General features: G+C 41.1%; 1 protein-coding gene across 1 annotated transcript in view; it reads left to right on the top strand.

Annotated features, from left to right (window-relative positions):
- Positions 1-19,315, top strand: part of LOC102373959 — a 46,056-nt gene that overhangs the window by 21,542 nt on the left and 5,199 nt on the right. Inside the window, exons 6-7 of the mRNA XM_025195314.1 lie at positions 1,628-1,730; positions 17,011-17,108. Of these exons, the coding sequence (XP_025051099.1) occupies positions 1,628-1,730; positions 17,011-17,108 (201 nt within the window). The remainder of the gene's footprint in view (positions 1-1,627; positions 1,731-17,010; positions 17,109-19,315) is intronic.

Here is a 19,315-nt window from a genome sequence, read left to right on the forward strand (position 1 = left end):
GGAGTTTCCCGGGGTTTCCCCCTGCCCACTTAAAGAAGTGGTTATTGCCATCCATTCAAACTGTTCACATGTTTTTCCTGCTCACACACCACTTGGGTGGTAAGGAGATTGCCCCAAGGTGCTTACTGCGTATACTCAACTTTTTGTTGTGTATGCATAGTAGACGAGCATAATCATTGATTATGCTACTAGCAGACATAGGCAAGAAAAAAATTATTATTACTTTTGTTTACATTGTTAATTCAACTGACACTGTTTTGGATACTTCCAATTAATGATACTATTATTTTTATTTATTTATTTAGCTGACATTTTTTGTGTGTCGTTTTGAAACTGGTGGGGTGGCACCCAAGCGCCCCGTATTGACCGGCTGCCACTGTTTGTTTCCCTGCCACTATTTCAGGGTCAGCATCTGCTTCAGGTGGAGCTCCCATGGCATTAGGTACGGAGGCTTTCCCCAGGGAAGGCTGTCTTCCATAGGGTATTGTGGGCATGACTTTGCCTCAAGCTGGACAGGAAGGACAGCATCTCCTAGCTCTGCTCAGTCAGCAACTCCAAGGTGAGGAGAGGCTAGGCATCTTGTCCAGGCTCTTCAGTGCTGATCCTGTAACTGACAAGCCTTACCAAGGTGAAATTGACCAGGCTGTCAGTAGGTTTGAGGACCCAACAGAAGCTAGGCTCGATATAGCCAATGGGCGTTCTCCTCTGAACTCAGCAGTCCTTGAAAGCCTCTAAAGACTTGGACCTGAAAGTCACGTGTAGGATCTGTGCTCTCCAGCTCCTAGCTGCACAGCACTGCCACAGGGTCATTTTTGAAGCACTTGAACTGGAAGGGGCCTGCACATCTGTATGATGCCAAAGTGTTCCCAATTTGAAATGCTTCCCTCAGAGCAGTACTTTGAAGTACTTCAAAGACATGTCTATCCATGCCTTAATAGGATATGACCCCACACTGCATGTTATTATTATTAAAACATTATTATTAGTCATACATACAGGCTTGTTGACATCCACAGTGCAATATAAACAGTAAAATATGTTTTCTGCTCCAATTTCAACATTTAAGGACTACAAGAAAATGTATAGGTCAGTGTCAGTCAGAAAGTAATTATTACCAGGGAAAACAAGGAAAGATGGTTTCTTGGAAGATGTAAGGAGGAACTGGAGCACAATGGGAAATGTAGGAGACTGTTCTAGGCCCAGGGGTGTCTGAATGAAGGTATTGAGCTGAAAGTAGGAGATGAAAGGGACAATGAGAAGAGGATTGAAAGGAGATATGTGGTAGTTTTCTAGATCTTTAGCACAGTAGGCTAAATTTTGACCTCAGTTATATCCCTGCAGCATTGTCAGTGGATGGCCAGGTGTCAATAGAGGGAATGTGTTACATTTACTTTAGCATGTATTTCTGGTCAACTAGAACTCACTGCCAACAAGTGCTCACATTGTTGTCATGACTGACACAGCATATAGGCAGCTGAACCCCAGAAGACAGATTTGGTGTTCCTAGTTCTCACTGCATCTTCATACAACAAAGAATGAACTTGTGACATCTTTATACAACGAAGAATGAACTTAAAAGAAATGGTCATGCATACATTGAAATCCTGTCCATTTTTTTAACTTTCAGGAAACAGAAAAGACGATCAGAACACAAGGCACACCATAACCCTGCATACACTCCAGAGCTGACTGATAACTTGAGATATGTTTCTCAACAACCATTTGCTGAGGTAAAAGGTGAAATACTGCTGTTTCACATGTTCCCTCCTCACGTTATGTTTAGGTATCATTTTCTGGTGTTTCATTGTAAAGATGAATAGTTAAACTCAGTGAAGCAACTCTGGCTCTTTTGACTCAAAATTAACAAGCCTCATCTTGCCCATCTGAGAGGCTCCCATCTCATTCTCACTCCCAAACCACACAGTTTGCTGTGGCACTGTTCAGCTCAATAGTTGAATGTCACAAAGCTCTTTAGAGCCTTACAGAAGGCTAAGCAGTATAGCTACATTATCTAATTAGGCTGTGTGGAGCACTGCACGAAGAGTTTGTTTAGAACCAGCTGAGTCTGTGCCATGCAGATGTACATTTGGACTCTCAAATAGTTTTTATTACATCAGTAAAAATCTTTGCATAAGTAAGGGTTACATCATTAGATTGTAAGATATTTGGTTGAAGGACTGTCTTCCTCAGTTTACACGGCACTACGTGATATATTTAGGAAAGAAAAAAAACAAGTCATTTTTCTTTATAAGCACGCCGACTTAGACAAAAGATTATCTTCTTGAAGGTTAGTTCTATTGCTAAAACAGTAGTGATAGTTGTTGCTTAGAAATGTCTGTTTTCCATGGACTGCTCTATGCTATTGTGGTTCAGTGCAACCATAAAATACAAAATGATCATTTGCATGATTTAGTTACCAATACATCCTTATTTTGATATATAGAGTTCTATGAGAACTTGCTTCAAGGGATACATTTTCAGTGCACTTCTTAATTTGCATCTGCAAAATTTGCAAGTGCACCTTATTTGCAGGTGGGAAATGTACAAAAAGAATTTTTGCGTGAACAGAGTGGGCATTTCACAAACATTTTTGGCCCAGCTACGGAGGTTCACCTTCTATAAAATATATTCTTGGAGACAACAGATCAGGCATTATGGTAATTCTCTGTTTAAGCACCTTCTGTTATGAACATCTACCAGGTAGATTTTTTTTTCATCTAATGTAAATCAGGCTAACTATATTAATGTCAGTTAAGCTACATCAGTTTGTTGTAGCTGAGGATCTGGGCCACCATGGATAAACACAATGTAGTACATTTATAAATCTATATAATGAAAACTTAGACTAAAGCTGTGTATAAACTTAAAATTAAGCATTTTTCTTAATGTGTTTGGTTTGCCTGCCAATTTATTTTAAACAATATATTTAAATATTGTTAGAATTGTAACAATATGATCCTTTTTCTCCATCAGACCTGTTGAGAGTGGTGTTATCTAGGGACACATTGATGTTTTGCCGAGCCAGCAGGGTGTGGTTGTTTCTAATCTAATTATCATTTTATCAGGTTTTTTCCAGAGGAACACTGGTTTGGACTACCATTTACATACCTAAATACTAAATAGTTTTACAACAATTCAGAATATAAATTTAATGCTTATGCATTTTCCATTTTCTTTCACTAAATTAGTATGGACTGAAGTGCTACCAACAACTATTTTTTGTTTTATGATCTTCTCTTTTGGCACAAGGAGAATCAAATCCCAGATTGCAGGGAGCGTGCAGCTGCCTGTCTTACTCATAGGTTAAACTGAATTAAAACATGGAAATTATGATGTGCCCAAGGTCATGCTTTAAGTCAGTGGTGAGCCATAAAAAGATCCCAGTCTTCGTTCCTAGATACTTTCCCTATGAAATAATTGGGGTACTTTTTATGTCCCTCTCCCCCATTATGTTTCAGCAATCCATTACAATTCATGTTTTTTAACTGTACAACACTCCTGTGAAATAGAGAAATTGTAAGTGATCTGTGTAAGTTTATAAAGGAAGTCCATGAGTGAATACAAACGTTAACCCAGATCTTGCGAGTGCCAACCGCCCTTACCACTAAACCATCCTTCCTATGTCAAGTTCAAACTCAAGTCTCAGCTTTTTCCTATTGCCCTTGACAACATACTCTCAGTAATATAAATCATCATTTATATTACTGATGGTGTCAGCTGTACTGACACCATCATACAGATGGGAGGGATAAATACATTTGAACTGTAAGGGATCAGGGAAACACAAGCGTGTGCAGAAATAGCAACATTATTCCATGTGCACGTTTGTTTTCAGATAATCTTTCTAGAAAAATCAAATCTGGCTGCCTGAAAAATTAGTGTAGATACCAGGTATGATAAATAAATGTGTTATATGGAGCAGGTCAGCTGGCTGACCTGCTCCACCGGGCTTTAAACTAAGCCCATTGGGGGATGGGGGGGCCTACCGCCACTGCTGGCCCGCTGAGCAATCCTTGCAAAGCCAGCGGATCACGGCGCTTCAGGGAGCCCACCCCAGGGCCCCAGCCCTGGTAAAATCTGTGTGCAAGGAAGGAGCCCCCCAGAGGGCACTTGCCTGCCTGTACACTAATGCCAGGAGCTTGGGGAATAAGCAGGAGGAGCTCATCCTCATGCTCAGTGCAAACAATTACGATGTCATAGGGATAACAGAGACCTGGTGGGACTCCACCCATGACTGGACCACGGGGATAGATGGCTATACCCTGTACAGGAGGGATCGTGTAGAGAAAAGGGGCGGGGGGGTAGCTCTCTATGTTAAGGAAAGCTACACGTCCCTGCAAGCCGATATTGGCGACCAGGGTGGATGGCTGGAGACCCTCTGGGTTAAAATCCGTGGAGATGACCTATTGAGGTCCCTTCCACCCCTAATTACATGTACTATATATAACACATATACTATATAGGGGATTTTTAATACACTTTAATAAGTGCAGTGCTTAAGAGGGTATAAAAAAAAGGTAAAAAAGGAGTCCAAATCATATCTTCAGATAAACTGGTCTGAGAAAGGCCAGTATAAGTATATAGATCATTAAAAAAAAACTAAACTAAACTAAAGATATTAAAAACTAAATAAAGTGCTCTGCTGTTTCTCTGTAATGTTCTATGCTTATATTACTGTATTTATAATGAATCAATACAGTTTTTATATTGATCTTTATTAAAATTACATTATTTTATTGGCTCCCATTGGGACTATAACAACATCACTTTAAACTACATATTACTCTTAAATGTCCTTTATTGTTATACTATTTGTTTGCATTATTTGTGTTCAATAAACAACCAGATCTCAATGGGGTCCTCGAGCTAGCATGGACACTCTAAGATGTTTGTGCTGGTTAATTGAAGTGTATGTGACAAAAATTGGATACAGTACAATTACTCCTTTAAGAGGAAATCACCTTCCTTTAGATCTCAGAGCAATGGCAATGCAGAAACAAATTTACTCTGCTACAAGTGAAATTGAGATGGCTTAAAATATATATATATACACTAGTAGATGAAAATGAAAATCTGCTGAAGGCACTCTTCCAGTTTTCACTGAAATAAAAAAGAACCATGAATAAAGGAAACCCTAAACAGACTTTTCTACTGAAACCCAGATGTCCCTCCAAATTCACCTGACAATAATACTTGTGTAGCATATGGCAAGGGATAGGGATTTCTAAAAATGTTGAGTCCAACAATCTGCAGAAGAAACAGCCATTTTTAAAATAATTTGCACTTCTCTTAGCCTCTCCCTCATTCTGGCATCAAGATCCTTATCCCTGTTGTACTGTTATGAGATCTGCCTTTCTGCTGTTACTCTTCATTTCAACAGTATGTGGAAGCTGCAGTGGGAGACTTTCTAATATCTGGAACACCAATAACTAGATTGTTATTCAAAGCCATTTAATAGGGCTATTCCTGAAATCCTCTGTACAACAGCCAAGTCATAAGCCTTTACGCTGTGCAGTAGGTGGGCTGTATAACTAACTTGAAATAAGTCATGGCAGTTTCCAAAAGAGTTGCATATATGCATTCCCTTTCCACGTGCGTGCATGATTATATGCGAGTCCCACACCTTTCTTCATCCCAGATTAGAGTTAGCTTTCCCAGGCCACATGATTGTAGCAATTGTGAAGCTTTATACAAAAATAACTTAATTGCCTGGAGAAGATGATGGTTAACAAAAGGTACCCATGGCTCTGGTTTTAGCAGAATCCAGCAGATGTTTCTCTCTCTCAGAAAGACAAGGACTTCATGGATTTATTTCCTTTTCTCCAGTAATTTATCCAAGAGCCAACATTTCACTCTACCATGACAGGTACAACATGCTAACCAGCTCTGAAACACCACCATTTGAACTACCATATGGTTCTCAGGAGCTTACAGGGACAATTATGTTTTCTCCTGTGGATCTTAAAAAAATGCATACAAGCTGTAATTTCAACATGAATAAGGAGTAGCTCTCACATAGATTATCATCAGCAGTGCATGAGATGCTCATTTGAAATTCTCCCATAATTGTAAAGGGCCCCTCGAGAAGAACAAATAAGCCCTGCCATGTTTCCTAATCTTGCTGCACTAGTTGTACACTCCTAATGATGACACAAAAGCTGCTGTAAGCTTTTCTTCTTTGACTCCACTGCTTATATCAGCTATTATTCAGTTATTCCATCTTAACGGTGGAGAATCATTTTTGTGCTTTTCATTCTTCCTCCCAGAGGGCAACAGATGTAATAACTTATTCCCTGTCTGGCGCATTAAGGCTTGAAAAATTAATGCAGTGCTGCTGAGATTTCCACTTTCAGCTTTACTTAGAGAGCCAAGCTTTGCATTTCAGTGAAAAAATATTAAGTAATAAAAAGCTTATTTTAAATTTGTTAATGTACTTGTCTGTTTTAATGCCTTTCTGCGTTTTCTGCATAATAAGAATTCCAGTAACTAATCTTCCTGAATTGCTTTTGCTCATCAGCTTCTACTCTGCAGTTTAGTTTTGGACAATCCTGCCACAACCCTAGAATCTTCTACTGTTTAAAATATAAATGCCACAATCAACTGTATATTATTACATTCTTGTAATGTCAACATACTTACCAGTAATGTGTTTTATTACAGACAAATCTGCACAATCAGTTTAGTCACTGCGGCTAAGATGATAAGCAATTTATCCAGCTAGACATTACTCTACAAAACATATATCTGTTGTTTCATGAATTATACTTAAGTTCTTCCCCTTTCCCAAAATACCTCCCAATAACATGACTTTGTGAGAGACGTAAATGGTTTATGACCAATTTTACTTGCATTTTATTGCTTTAGCTCAAGCCTGTCCTATAGAAGCAGCACACAAAACAAACAAATGCAGTTACTATCATGTCCATTATCAGGAGTTACAATAACAATGCAAGATGGCAACAGGGATTGCCACACTGCATCAAATCAGTTGTCTGTTTGAAGGCTCAGTGACAAACACTTTGGAGGATAATATAACAAAGCTGAAATAGGTAAGTATGGCATAATTTGTAGGGGAAGTATAGGTACAAAATGACTTATAACCTGGTTTATATATCTTTTCTAAATTTGGGGGGTTTATTGTTTTGTTTTGATTTTTTTAAATCTTATCTAATGTACCCACCGATGTCCTCATTTAATATCATGAGATATAATATGCTGTTTTAATCTTTCTTACTAGTATGGACCCTGTTACCCTCACAATCTTTAATGTTCTAAACCTCGCAACATGCTGTTATTATAAATGAGAAATAGATGCACGCCTGAAACTACCAGCCTTGCCACTTGACATCCAACCTCTTTTCAGTATAGATGTACTCAGTTGGTGTGTTAACATGGAGTAAGCAACTAAAAATACCAGGCACCATGGGAAGTATAGTGACAAATAGCAGAGCTCAGTGAGGTGTAAATAATTAGAAGTTTCAACCATGCACTGAGGTGTGACAAGGGGAAAAACACCAGAAATATGCAGTTCTCCTGAAAATATAGCAGAATCACTCCATTCAAAAGGTAGAGCGAGATGAGTTCCTGATTCAGAATTGATTTGCATATGAGGCAACAAACGTGGTCTAAATCTAATCCCAGAAAATTTGTATATTCAAAATGTAGTAGAAACTTGGAAAAAAGAAAACCCCAAGATATTCACCCAATCACTGTACCATGGTGCTGCAAAATTAGACATTTTAGTGAACTGCTGTTTCTTTTACTATCCATCTCAAAACTTTAAACAACCATTTTATCAGCCTGTCATTTCACTCCTACATGTAGCTACTTAACATTTTTCTTCTTCCAATAGAAATTCTTGAGTTGTTCATCCTTTGTCCTGCAGGCAAAAGGCTATTCCACAGAGTACTGAAAGCTGACAAACATAGATTTTACTCCATCTCTGGAAATGCAAGTTCCTTTATTCCACAAAGAATCTCCATTTCCTTAGGAACAAATATTGCTGATTCAGATTTTATCATCCCAAAGATTTAAATTCAGAGTTTTATTCAACAACATGAAAGCCATCCTCCTGTTCAGAACAAGCTGCTGCAAACAGGCCATAAAAATCAGGATGGCTTAAAAAAAAAGTTCCTCTACAGTTTAAAAAAGATTAATAAAAATACATTTCTAATTGCTAACTAGCTACATCAGGGTGGCAAGGAAATCTGTCAGTGTTTGCAAACTGCCATACCATTATGTGATGCTAACTTCCTGTATTTATTTATATAAATATTTTATGTGTAACTTACAGTGATAATGCTGCCTAAAATTAATCTAAGGTTGAATTTTATATTTACCAAAGTTGTTAATGGGTAGCTAACATTTCTGGATGATATTCTTAGGTATGGAAATGGGTATTGAAAAGCATAGACATGTTCTAATTTGTATAAAACAGGACCAGGTAACAAAGTGATACCCTTCAAAACAGTCCCAGATGCTCCTTGAGATGGCACAAAGATGACATTTTAAAGGGGAGTAACACTGTCAATTAATAAGAGGTGTGAACCTGCAGGCCCTTTGGAAGTCCTACTTTACCACATGACCTACCGGGCTATTCCTGCTCTCACTAGATGCATAATTCAGTTTACAGAATGAGAGCTCTTCAAAAGTGGCATTGTCTGCAAGGGACAATTTGTTAACAAGTCCATTAAATGCTAGGTTTTATTAGCACAATAACACTTAAGGGTGTTTATCCACCTGCTCCAGGAGTAGGGAGAGGGATTTTAATTGAGCAGCTCCAAGAGCTGCTCTAATTAAAAAGTGCCCAGTGCATCTCGTGTATCAGCATCTCTGTGCTGAAAAATAGCAGCGGGGACATTTTAAAGCTCATCAAACAAACTTTAGCTAAGGTGCCCCTGCCACCATTTTTCAGTATGGGGATGCTGATACATGTGATGTTTGAGTCTGCTGGAGTGCGGTAATTAATTAATTAATCAAGTCTGCTCGGACGTGCTGTAATTACAATGCTTCGGAGCAGCCTCACTGCATGTATATAGGTACCCTAAGTGATTAAGTACCATTTTCAAAGAAGGCAAAATTTAAATTGGCACCTTACCCCAAGAGGGTGTCTTAGTGAGTATTCACCAATGTTCCCTATACAGTTAGCAGGAGCTTCTGAAGGGCAATTCAGAGTAAACTGTAAACTGAATGGGGAGTTTCCTGGAGCTAACTAATATGAAAGTTATCACATAAAAGTATGTCTGAATTTCTGCCTCTCTTCAAAGTTTAAACACTGAACTCAGGGCTGCAAGTTAGAATTGTCAGTAGAGATCCTTCAAACCCGTATCTTGCATTTCCTAGGAAAATTCACACATCATCTGGCTAAAAATAGTTTGGGTAGAAGAACCCTCCACTCCTTCTGTTAAAGCTGGGTAGCTAAACATAAAATATTCATAGGTCCAAAATAAAAGCTCAGTGAAGAGGAAGCTTAACTTGTTTAGTACTTTGGGCACTCACCTTGGGGAGAAGGAGGCCTGGATTCTGGTCCCTGGACCATTTATGCATCTTATTAGACGTATTAAAAGGGATAAAAACTAGAAACAATCCCAACAGCACTGAAAATGACCATGGCTGCTCTATTTTGTCCTGAACCTAATCATCCTACTACCGCCACTGCTGGCCCGCTGAGCAATCCTTGCAAAGCCAGCAGATCGCGGCGCTTCAGGGAGCCCACCCCTGCCCCAGCCCTGGTAAAATCTGTGTGCAAGGAAGGAGCCCCCCAGGGGGCACTTGCCTGCCTGTACACTAATGCCAGGAGCTTGGGGAATAAGCAGGAGGAGCTCATCCTCCTGCTCAGTGCAAACAATTACGATGTCATAGGGATAACGGAGACCTGGTGGGACTCCACCCATGACTGGACCACGGGGATAGATGGGTATACCCTGTACAGGAGGGATCGTGTAGAGAAAAGGGGTGGGGGGGTAGGTCTCTATGTTAAGGAAAGCTACACGTCCCTGCAAGCCGATATTGGCGACCAGGGTGGACGGCTGGAGACCCTCTGGGTTAAAATCCGTGGGGAACACGGCACAGGGGACACAATGGTGGGAGTCTATTACCGACCTCCCACCCAAAGTCCTGAGCTTGACCAGGAGTTTGCCCAGGAACTGGCTGAGGCAGCTTGCTCCAGGACCATGGTTGTCATGGGTGACTTCAATTACCCAGACATCTCGTGGGAGGATCGCTCAGCAAAATCTGAGCGGTTGTAGAGCTTCCTCTCGTGCGTGGATGACCTCTACCTGACTCAAGAAGTCTATGGGCCAACGAGAGGCAAAGCGCTGCTCGACCTGGTACTGGCTACTGGGGATGACCTAGTCGGCGACCTAGTGATCGATGGGAAGCTGGGTGACAGCGACCATGAGCTGATCACCTTCACCATCCGCCGAAAAGCTGGCAAGTCGGTCAGCAACGCGCAAGTCCTTGACTTCAGGAAAGCCGACTTTGATAAGCTCAGGAGGCTTGTCAGTGAGGCCCTAAGGGACCGTGACCACAGGGAGAGGGGAGTTCAAGAGGAGTGGTTGCTCCTCAAGGGAGCGATCCTCAATGCACAAACTAAGTCTATTCCATCTCGGAGGAAAGGCAGCAAGAGGGCACAGCAGCCCCCCTGGCTCTCCAGGGACCTAGCAGATCTCCTGAGGCTAAAAAGAAAGGCCTACAAAGGGTGGAGGATGGGAGTCACCTCCTGATAACTGACGCCCAGGAAAAAGCCAACCTATTAAATAGGTACTTTGCGTCAGTCTTTCATCAGTCCCATGGGACGCCCATGCCCGCTACAGGGCCGGGAAGTCCGGGTGAGGGTGATCCCCTGCCCTCCATTAATGCTGACTTTGTGAAGGAACATCTTGAGAAGCTGGATACCTTCAAGTCAGCTGGCCCTGACAATCTTCACCCCAGGGTACTCAAGGAGCTGGCGAGCATCATAGCCCAGCCTCTAGCACGGATCTTTGAAAACTCTTGGTGCTCTGGTGTAGTGCCTGAAGACTGGAAGAAGGCCAATGTGGTGCCTATCTTCAAGAAAGGGAGGAAAGTGGATCCGGCTAACTATAGGCCCATCAGCCTGACTTCTATCCCGGGGAAGATCTTAGAAAAGTTTATTAAAGAGGCCATCCTTAATGGACTGGCCGACGTCAACATCTTAAGGGATAGCCAGCACGGGTTTGTTGCGGGTAGGTCTTGCTTGACCAATCTCATTTCCTTCTATGACCAGGTGACCTATCACCTGGACAAGGGAGAAGAGATTGATGTCATATATCTTGACTTCAAAAAAGCCTTCGATCTGGTGTCCCATGGTCGCCTCTTGGAGAAACTGGCCAATTGTCGCCTTGGGTCCTCCACGATCCGCTGGCTGGAAAATTGGCTCTGGGGTCGGACCCAGAGGGTAGTAATTGACGGAAGTCATTCATCGTGGTGTCCTGTGACCAGTGGGGTCCCCCAAGGCTCTGTCCTTGGACCCATACTGTTCAACATCTTCATTAATGATGTGGACACTGGAGTCAGAAGTGGACTGGCCAAGTTCGCCGATGACACCAAACTTTGGGGCAAAGCATCCACACCAGAAGACAGGCGGGTGATCCAGGCTGACCTGGACAGGTTCAGCAAGTGGGCGGACGAGAATCTGATGGTGTTCAATGCTGATAAATGCAAGGTTCTCCACCTTGGGAAAAAAAACCCGCAGCATCCTTTTAGGCTCGGCAGTGCTATGTTGGCTAGCACTATGGAAGAAAGAGACTTGGGGGTCATCATTGACCACAAGATGAACATGAGCCTGCAGTGCAATGCGGCGGCTAGTAAAGCGACCAAAACGCTGGCTTGCATCCATAGATGCTTCTCCAGCAAATCCCGGGGCATCATTCTCCCCCTGTACTCGGCCTTAGTGAGGCCGCAGCTGGAGTACTGTGTCCAGTTTTGGGCTCCACAATTCAAAAAGGATGTGGAGAAGCTTGAGAGAGTCCAGAGAAGAGCCACGCGCATGATCAGAGGTCAGGGAAGCAGACCCTAAGATGACAGGCTGAGAGCCCTGGGGCTCTTTAGCCTGAAAAAGCGCAGGCTCAGGGGTGATCTGATGGCCACCTACAAGTTTATTAGGGGTGACTACCAGCATCTGGGGGAACGTTTGTTCACCAGAGCGCCCCAAGGGATGACGAGGTCGAATGGTCACAAACTACTTCAAGATCGTTTCAGGCTAGACATAGCTGGACATAAGGAAGAATTTCTTTACTGTCCGAGCCCCCAAGGTCTGGAACAGCCTGCCACTGGAGGTGGTTCAAGCGCCTTCATTGAACACCTTCAAGATGAAACTGGATGCTTATCTTGCTGGGATCCTATGACCCCAGCTGACTTCCTGCCCTTTGGGCGGGGGGCTGGACTCGATGATCTTCCGAGGTCCCTTCCAGCCCTGATGTCTATGAAATCTATGAAATATATATTTTAACCTGAAAAACATTAATCTTGACACTTAAACCTATGCCTCATGCATTTTTATATTTTAACCAGTAGGTGGTGCTGTTTAGTTTAGTTTATAATGATAAAACTTTGTAGTTTAGTATGTTGCTGTGTTGGTCTAAGGACAGGCAGACAAGGTTCTTTGGGTGAATCTGATATCTTTTATTAGACCAACTTAAATAGTTGAAAACAATTTTTAAGCATGTTTTCCTGTTCAAAAACCCTTCATCAGGCTGAGGAAGTTTCAGCAGTTGGTGTGCGCTCTTCCTGGATGGAATAAAAAGTAAAGAAGCCAGGGGCTGGGCCGGTATGCATACAAGATAAGCAGTCAGTGAAGATGTAGATTGAAGAGTCAATGGGTGAGAGACAGGCTGGGTGGCGGGGGGAGGAGGGGGGGGATAGTGGAGAAGTACCTGGGTAGTCAGATGTCAGGCAGGTTATAATGTGTCATAAATCCAATGTCTATATTTAGTCCATGATTTTTAGTATCCAGGAGGTTGATGAAGTGGGGTTCATAGGCTCATCTGGGTTTTTGAACCCGAAAGCTTGCTTAAAAATTGTTTTGCAACTATTTAAGTTGGTCTAATAAAAGATATCAGATTCACCCAAAGAACCTTGTCTGCCTAGGTAGTTTAGTATGGTTGTTTCACTTGTCTCTTACTGACATACTGAGTGATCTATCTACCAGTTACAAGTACAGTTTAAGTGCTAAAATTAGGAAATTAATTATGCACCCTGTACTCATATAAGATGCACAGTAGCTGCTCTACAAAGAGTTACTACACTAAGGACTGCAGGATTAGGTCCAACTCATCTGCATGGTGAAATCTGGCAATGAAATACTTCAAATTGTCAATTTCTAAAACAAAAAAATGCAATAAGATAGCTGTTGCTATTGTTATTATGTTGTAGCAAACAAGGACCAAATACTAGCCTGTGCTATAGCTCTGTTGTACCAACCCAGCTGTGCAAACTATAAAATCATAAAAGTGCCCTGAAGAAGATGCTAGCTGGAGACTTCTCATGGGCATGGTAAGAACAAATCAGCAGGATGTTTTCTTCCTCAGTTTCCAATCCTGACTTTCCAGGCTGCACTTTGCCCAAAGAGACTTATTCTTTCTTGGCTTCCACTCAGTGCCTTACCTCCAGTGTTCCTCTAGCTTTCTTTTTGGCTGTTGGCTGGGGGCTTCACAGCTTTGACACAGACATCCACAGAATGTAAATATCCCAGCTTTTGCATTTGCAGTCACATCTCCATGGGCATGTATGTCTTCATACAGGCTTACCATGCAGTAGTGATTTCAAACATATGCCATATAGACCATCCTGAACCAAAAAAGCAGTATTGTTGCTTTCAGACAAACTAATCAGGATTGCTGAGAATCAGTACTAATTAGCCCACATGAACACAGCCAGCAATGCTGCTTCTGTTTCAAGAGATCTCCTGCACAGAGCATTGTGCTGCTTGGCCTGTGGGGTAAGTTTGCAGGGCAGACGTGCCACATCTCTCTCTCAGTTAATTCTTGCTGAGGTCTCCCAAGCTGGTGACATCCATTCTTGCAACTATCTAAATCCATAAAGGAGCTTAATTACTTCTTCTGTTTATGCATAATGAATGGTCTAACATGCCCAGAGGCTTCACAGGGAGGTCTGTGATTAACCAGAGATCAAGGATATGCTTCCTGACAGTTTCCAACACCCTCCAAGGTAACAACTTTCCTTGACCATTACACACAGTTGCAAATTAAAGGAGCCCAAATAACTATGCCCTTGGTTGACAGGGTTCTTTGGGTAAATGTGATATCTTTTATTAGATCAACTAAATAGTTGGAAAAATTGTTCTTTGCAAGCTTTCGGGCACAAACACCCTTCTTCAGCATAGGAGAGTCTGCTATTGATTTGTGTTCTGCTGGATGCCCTTAGTGGTATTTCTGGTGATGCTGCTAGAAGCACTCTGATAAACACAGTATCGGCAGTTGTCATACATTTAAAAAAGTTGAAGAAATGATGGAACTGTAATCAGTATGATTTTTTGCCTGAATAAGGAAACCAGATCTCAGGGGCTTTCATGCACTGGACAACACTGGACTTGACAAAATGCTAATAACTAATCACCTATGGATACTGGGAGGGAGCTGTATCAGTGCCCTTCCCTCTAGATGCTAAGTTGTTAAACTAAGTACAGTACTTACTGTTATTCCTGAATTGTTCTTGAAGAAGAAATACATTTTATTAGCTGGGTTGGCAATACAGAGTACTTGTTTTTATTCTTCAGGATGTTCCCATTTCTGCTGCATAAAAAATGCTGCCTGCTTTGACAGTCTCATTTTCAGGAAAGAGCTCTTGCCAAAACAAGATGGTGTTAAAAATGGTAGTTTATTATGTGGCTCTGTAGAGTTGGAAGACAATATAGGACCCTGCTCATAGTAGCTACATAGGTACATAGTTGGTTTATATTAACGCAATCTAAAACCTGCATTTAATCATGCAGCCTACATTAGTCTGAGGTAAAGGGATTAAGAAGGTCCACTGTGACACTACGGAAAGTAGAAAGACAAAACTTTGCACATTGGTTAGAGTTGTGAGTTGTAAGACATTCTTAGACCACAGTTTTAACAGGCCATGTACAATTGTTGGGGTAGGTAATATTCAAAGGCATTAACCCCTAGTAAGCCTATAGTATGTCTCGTGGGGGAGGGGTATCAGTTTATCTCCTGGGTATTGTTTTTGGTGGGTGGTCTCAGCCAGCTGGCTTCATACTAGCAATGTCCCATAATGTGCTAGACATAGATGACCCTTGAACATCAGGTAGTATAGGATACCATCAGTTTCAAGTAGTGGTGGGGTACTCTGCAGGCTCCCAGGATGCTCTCATTGCTTGGGTCCCAAGCTCAAAGTTCCCATGATCAGTGCCTGCACCGTCACATCATGCCCCTTCTCTGTCAGGGTATCAGCCAGTGGTCTGTTTTTGGACAGCTTTCACTCCTAGGATTTGACAAAAGCATGTCACCAGTTCTCAAATGGGATGGTCACATTGATCATCAGGATCTTTTAGTTGTCCTCATCTATTACAACAATGTCTGGATGTAGCTGGCTGTCACAACCTGGGCCAGTATTGTTCATAGGTACCGTCCTGACCAACACAGAGAGAGCCTTCACCAGCCAGTCCTGCACAGTATTGTGACAGAGTTGCCATGCTCTCATGTGAGTCTTTCAGCCACAAAAAATGTGGGATAGGGTCTCATTCTTGTAGCTGGACCTCTGACACCTCTTGTCTTAGCGGCCATAGTTAATGGCACCATTGAGTGACATGCAATTGAGACTGGCCTGGTGGATGAAGTACTACTCTCTATGATTGCTTGCATCTATTAAACCTTCCCTAATATTGTGCAGGGGGAAAACAAATCTTTGGGAAAACATTTAAATCACCTTAGCTATCAGCAGAGATGTGGGTTTTCCAGAAAATTTTGAATTGGAAAATATTCCGGAAAATTTTCCAATGCCCTAAATAGAGCATGATCTGATTTAGAATACTTATTTGACTTATATTTAATTAACAAAACTAAAAAAGTACCCCCATGTTAAGTTTATGTCCCAATAGCCACAAGGGCTTGAACTGAAATATTTGATTAGGATAAAAATTAAATACAGCACTCTTAATGTGGTTTAAATGTTATATGCAAACAAATTCAAATCTTTATGTGGAAAGAAATTATTTTTATTGGAATACTTGTAAACATGTAAAGATAATACATGATAGCATATACTTCCCTTAAATTGTTTGTTTAAATTTTAAAAACCAAAAAAATGAAGGCACTGAAAACTGTTGACACTAATTTTAACATACCCAAAAAACTGCATGGAATGCCATGCTTTGGTTTTTATTTAACTTGCACAGACAATTAGATGAATTAATAATTTGATTTTTGGTATGGATTATTATGTGAGTATATTTACCCTCCTGTTTACAAATCAATAAAATGTGTACTCTCTCACACACTAGGGACAATCACCTGAAAAACATTAATTACAACTTTGAAACTGCCAGGATTGCCTAATATTGTATTGGCATCCATTCATTGTTACTAATGAATGTTATGAAACAATTTTTAGAAATGGAAAATTTCCCATGGAAAAATAAAGCACTGGAAAATTTTCCACCCCACATCTCTGGCTAGCAGTCATTTCAATGGGTTTGATTATTCTGTCTTCACACTGGATGTGAATCAGAAGCAACTCCACTGAAAAAGTAGCAGGTGAGGATGATCAGACCCACGGAGCATTTTTGTTATGTGGAATTTAAACTTATTAAAATATGAATGTTTCAAGTCATTCTGATGATATACTAACTTTACAACAAATAGACGAAAATAAAGTTTATATTTGTAAATGAATTGATAAGAAAAAATCCAACTAAACCATCAGCTTTTTAAAACAAGTGAACCTCTAACAAGCTGTACTTAATGAGCTACTTTATACCATTTGTTGACTTGCTGTGTAAAATCTTGGCTTCTGATCTTTCATATGCAGGGTGACCTCACCACACAAAGTGTGCAAATACCAAAAGTTATGTTGAAAAATAAAAGCTTTGGCCAACCTCAGGCACCAGGTCGAGTAGAAGGTCACAGGTATGCTGTGTTTTGTCATCTTTTTTTTCATTTTCTCTAAATATTTGATCCTTGGTTTAAAGGGTAAAGTTTATATAGCGATTCTCCTGCCAGTGACATAGGTAATGACAAACAGGATCAAATTATAGCAATAGCCAGGACGAGATATTTCAAAAGATGCTGGAAATCTTATAGTGCAAAATTCTGGGGGAAAAACCCTCTTAATTGGAGAAGTTTTTTTCATAATTTCTCCATGGTGGACATCTGCTTTGAAATTTGCAGATGTATTTCTCTTCCAACTGGTGTAACATTGACTATTCTTTTACACTTGCAGTCTATAAATGTCCAGTGCGTCACTGAATCATTCTAAGCTAGGGCCTAAGTGGCATCTAGCACTAAAAAATTCCTTATTTTAATGTTGTTTTGTATGTAGAAGAATATTTATTTTTACCAGCTTAATATTTTAAACTTTTCTATTTTATTTAATTTTCTTTTGTTCTTTTCTTTTATCAGAAGAATAGAAATAGGGCTGGAAAGGACCGCAAGATATCAACTAATCTGGGGTGACAAAGATGGGTCCTCAGGACTCCTCACAGACTGAGGCAAATGCATACTATACTCCCTGACTTCCAGATCCTTAGCTTTACTTTCTCTGGGCTTCCCCAAAAGAAAGCAGAGGCTAAGTCCTCTGTTCTGGCATTAGGGTCAGAGTGATACTTTACCACAGGCTATGGTTCCTACAGCTGCAGAGATGTCATGCAGAGAAATTACCAAGGGCTCAGTTAGAGAAGGACTGTATCCAAGTTCAATTCTCCAAGAGTTCACCTCATTACCACCAAGGACAGCAACAGAATCAGCACACTTCACGCACCAGAGACTCTCTCTCTGGAGCAGAAACCCCCTCCTACTCCCATATTCAAGCTAAACTCGGACTGTTTTACCCCAAAATCACCCCTTCTTACTCATCCAGTCACTTCATGCTCTGGCCTTACTTACAACATCAAGTTTTGTATCAAGCACACACTCAGCTCATATACTCTCCTATCAAATTTTCACTTACCTCATGCAGGCTGCAACAATTCTTATCATAAAATGTTATCAAACACTTGCTCGGACCATGTCCTGTCCAATCAAATGCTTATGCACATGCTACTACACTATTGCACACGGCACCATACCTTGCACTCATAGCTGCTCATGCAGGTGGCCCTCATCCCTAGCTTGATCTGTCCCCAGTGCTGTGGATATCTCCATGGCACCATCATGGTGGGGTGAGGAATATGCTTCTGCAGATACCTGCACTGTCCATCCTGGCTGCTCCTGAGCAGCAGCTGGGGCCGAAGATCGGCTAGGGCAGGGCAGGGGTAAAGTGCTGGTGTTTGTGTGTTTATGGCACTCCCCTAATGCCCTCCCTGGTGTCCCCCTGACGAAGGCACCCTTGGCCACCCATGTCACCCACCCCTAAGGCCAGCTCTGCTCACAGGCATAGTGCAGTGGAGGGTAGAGTATCCTGGTAGACCTGATGCAGGAGGGAGTAGGGAGTGTCTGCATGCTGTGTGGCAGAGGAGTGCCTACAGAGCCTGGTTTGGTCCCTGCAGCATGGGGCCATCACAGCTTGCAGTCTCCACTAGTGTGGCAGGGTATGTGGCCATTAAGAAGTTGGATAGCAATGGTTTAAGAGAAGAAGTGGAAGGCTTTCAAGTACAAACATTCTGCAACTTTATAAGCCACACTTGCAGTATATACATATTGTGTGATTTATTTGAAATATGTTTTATATCATGGAGGCTTACAACACCTCCTAACCCTCCCTGTTGCTATCAGAAATCTCATATTGGCCTAGATTTTAAAAGGTTACTGTGTTCTAGAAGAAAGTATGCTTCATAACTTTATAAAAGAAATTACTGGTATGTTAAGTTAGAAAAGGTCCATAGGAAAGTTATTTTTAATATAATTCAAAAGATAATACAATATAATTGAAATTGATTATAATATAAAAATAAATATCATATATTTAGTTCAAATGGCAAATGGGTGGAAGTAATGTTCCATTCTAATAGCAAATAAGTAGAATACAGAAAGGTTTGGGTTCTCTAGCTTTGGTTAGTATTTCCTGCTCTGATTTCACATTTGTTCTGATTTTAGCCATATTTAATAATATACATTTTAGTAAAAATAAATTTATGACTATACGGGTTTAAAATATTGTTAATAAATCATCATTTATA

The sequence above is a fragment of the Alligator sinensis genome, unplaced genomic scaffold (genome assembly GCF_000455745.1).
Source record: "Alligator sinensis unplaced genomic scaffold, ASM45574v1 scaffold640_1, whole genome shotgun sequence".
Lineage (NCBI taxonomy): Eukaryota > Metazoa > Chordata > Crocodylia > Alligatoridae > Alligator > Alligator sinensis.